The following is a 3212-nucleotide window of genomic DNA, read 5'->3' as shown; positions in this document are numbered from 1 at the left end:
GGCCAGAGAAGGCTGTCTGAGTATGCCAAGAAACTTGAAAGGTGACATTCATATGCGTTGCGTGTTGGCCTCTGACCCAATCAACTGCTCCCACATGGCGGCCCTCTGCAGGTTGTCTAGGACAGAAAGAGGCCCTCGAGCTGAAAAACGGTTCACCATTCCCATTCTAAAATCAAAACATGCGATGCGGCCTTTCTTTGAATAACGCAATTGAATTTATTCGTCCACACGGCGAGGGGGGGCAAGTTTGAGGACTCTGAGGTTAATGTCTCCTTGCACTGCTATGTAGCTGATGACATCCAGGTCCAGCCGGTTGGGGAAGGTAAATTCGTGGCCCTCTGCCAAGACTTTTATCTCCGAAGTAAGAAAGGTGAAGGAGATCTGAAAGAAGCAGGAGGAGGAATCACAACCGGCGTTGGACAATAAACGCTTTTTACAAAGCCCGATGGTGTTTGAAAACTTCTAGCAGAATGGCACTCATTCTACAGACATGGCGACTTGACCATTCAGTGTCCAGGTCTTGTGCAAGAGGATCATGAGCTGCTTCGACCCCAGAGCTCTTCATGGTGGCTGAGTTTGTGCCCTTCCAAAGCCCAAGAGCCAGACTTGGCTTAACTCTACATGTTAACACCACCCATTAAAAGACTGTACAGCCGTACCTTGGATCTCAAACGCCTTGACTCCCAAACAAATCAGCTCCCAAACGATCAAAACCCAGAAGCGAGTGTTCCAGTTTCCGAACGATTTTCGGAAGCCAAACGTCCGGCGCAGCTTCCGATTGGCTGCAGGATGCCCCTGCAGCCAATCAGAAGCCGCGTCTTGCTTTTCTAACGTTTCCAGGAGTCAAACGGACTCCCAGAACGCATTCTGTTTGAGAACCAAGGTACGACTGTACTGAGGCCATATTTCAACCGTTATCCACACAGAACCAAAGATAGGCTCTTAATCCAGAATAACAGGGTGGGGGGGCAGGTATCCCTATATGAATGTGAAGCTGGTTAGTAGCTTGTTACAAAAAAGGGGGTCTCCAGGGGTCTTAAGTATGTTTAATTATCATGAGCACAGGCAAAAAGTACAATATGATAAAACGTTAGATTCAATAAAATTTGCAAAGCAGTCCTGTACTCCAACTAAAGATGGGGACATAAAGGTAAAGGTTTCACCTGGACCCCACAAGATATCAGATAAGGCCTTTGAATATCAGAGACATAACTGAAAAAAGAGAGCTATAAGGGTCCAGGTAAGTTCTGTGTTGCAATTCTAGCTAGATTGTTGTTGTTGTTTAGTCGTCTTAGTTGTGTTCGACTCTCCGTGACCCCATGAACCAGAGCGTGCCTTGGAAACACTTTCTTCTCAAAGCTTCTCCTCCTTTATGTCCATGGAGTTTTCTTGGCAAAATACTGGAATGGATTGCAGGTTCCTTCTCCAGGTGGATCACATTTAGTCTAAACTCTCAGCTATTATAAATTATAAATGTATATTATAAATGCATTATAAATGGGAACCATTTATAATATACTTGCAGAAACAAAGGACGACTATTGACTTGATGGCAGGATTTAAATAAATACTCACGCCTTTATCAACACAAATATGTAGAAAATAAAGAAATAATATAGTGGATTTTTTTTTTAAGAAACAGCAGTGTGTAATAGGTAGAAAATAAATCAGAGGTGGAAGTTGGGAGAAGCCCAGGAGGGGTGGGAAGAGGTAATGTAATATGGATGTGTGATGTTTGTAATTGAAAAAGAAAAGTGAATAAAAATTTAATACAAAAAATAAACTCTCGGCTATGACCTGTCCGTCTTGGGTGGCCCTGCACGGCATAGCTCATAGCTTCTTGGAGTTATTCAAGCCATGAAGGGGTTAGCTAGATAAGGGGACCATAATAGCCAAAGTATTGTTAGGGCAGCTGGCAGGATAGCCTAGGAGGGTTGGTTGACTCAGGGTGAACTTGTGATTCCCATGATTCCTAGCTAAAAGGACCAGTGGTCGGGGAAGATGGGAATTGTAGTCCAAAACATCTGGAGGGCTGAAGTTTGGGGGTGCCTGGTCTACACCAACCTCATCTTCCGGGTGACAAGTCCCATCAGCCTGAGACAACACATCTGGAAGGTACCAGCTTGGCTAAGAAACAGCTGGGAAGGTGAGATCTTAGAAGACGATACACAGTGGGGTTCCAGTTGTCCTGTACATAGGGACTCTACGTGTTGTTGGACTGCTGGCCCCATTGTGCCTGACCACTGGGCAAGCTGGCTGGGGCTGATGGGAGTTCGGAGTGCAATGTCACCTGGAGGACCCACAGAGTACCTCCACCATAAAGGAACCAGGACTTGCAGAGAAACCACCCACCCCACTTCTGCCAAGTCCTCACCTTGACTTTGCCACCTTGCTCAAAAGGGAAGACGTTCAGTCTCTCCTCTGCTCCCCACTTCCCCAACTTCTTGAAATTGCAGACAATGGCGTTCACATCCTTCTGGTAGTTAAAGCGGGTGTTGAAGTGAAGGATGACGTTTTCACAGTCTTGGCCCAGATTCACAACAAAGCTTGGCGAGGATAACAGATACGAAGCAAGGATACAGAGTGAAACCAGCAGAGCAACTAATACAGCCAGCCCCTCAGTACCAGGCAATGACATATGGGCTGTGCAGGTAGGATGTCTTCAGCCCAAAGATTTAGGTTTCGTGAGAACTCTTAACTATAAAGCAAGGTTCTAGATTGCAGAGAACCATGAAGTCTTTTGTGTTGATGCTGACCTTTAAAGCCCTAAATGGCCTCGGTCCAGTATACCTGAAGGAGCGTCTCCACCTCCGTCATTCTGCCCGGACACTGAGGTCCAGCACCGAAGGCCTTCTGGCGGTTCCCTCGTTGTGAGAAGCCAAGTTGCAGGGAACTAGGCAGAGGGCCTTCTCGGTGGTGGCGCCTGCCCTGTGGAACACCCTCCCAACAGATGTCAAAGAGGAAAACAACAACCAGACTTTTAGAAGACATCTGAAGGCAGCCCTGTTCAGGGAGGCTTTTAATGTTTAATAGATTACTGTGTTTTATTTTTCTGTTGGAAGCCGCCCAGAGTGGCTGGGGGAACCCAGCCAGATGGGCGGGGTATAAATAATAAATTATTATTAATTATTATTATTATTATTTGTCTGCCTGGAGCTGAATGTATATCGATGGGGTGGCAAGACAGAGCCCACTCTCTGCTTGCTGTGCCT

The 3212-nt window shown here is 46.3% G+C and overlaps 1 protein-coding gene across 1 annotated transcript; it reads right to left on the bottom strand.

Annotated features, from left to right (window-relative positions):
- Positions 1-216: 216 nt before the first annotated feature.
- Positions 217-2638, bottom strand: LOC118083483 (16 kDa beta-galactoside-binding lectin-like). The gene is made up of 2 exons (XM_035111964.3): positions 2375-2638; positions 217-381 (listed from the first exon to the last, which is right to left on the bottom strand). Exons 1-2 carry the CDS (start codon positions 2636-2638, stop codon positions 217-219), a joined length of 429 nt encoding a protein of 142 aa, XP_034967855.2.
- Positions 2639-3212: the final 574 nt, after the last annotated feature.

This window comes from Zootoca vivipara, chromosome Z1 (genome assembly GCF_965207765.1).
Source record: "Zootoca vivipara chromosome Z1, rZooViv2.hap1.1, whole genome shotgun sequence".
NCBI classification, from domain to species: domain Eukaryota; kingdom Metazoa; phylum Chordata; class Lepidosauria; order Squamata; family Lacertidae; genus Zootoca; species Zootoca vivipara.
Note: the sequence above shows the minus strand (reverse complement) of the source record. Positions and strands in the feature narration are given on the sequence as shown.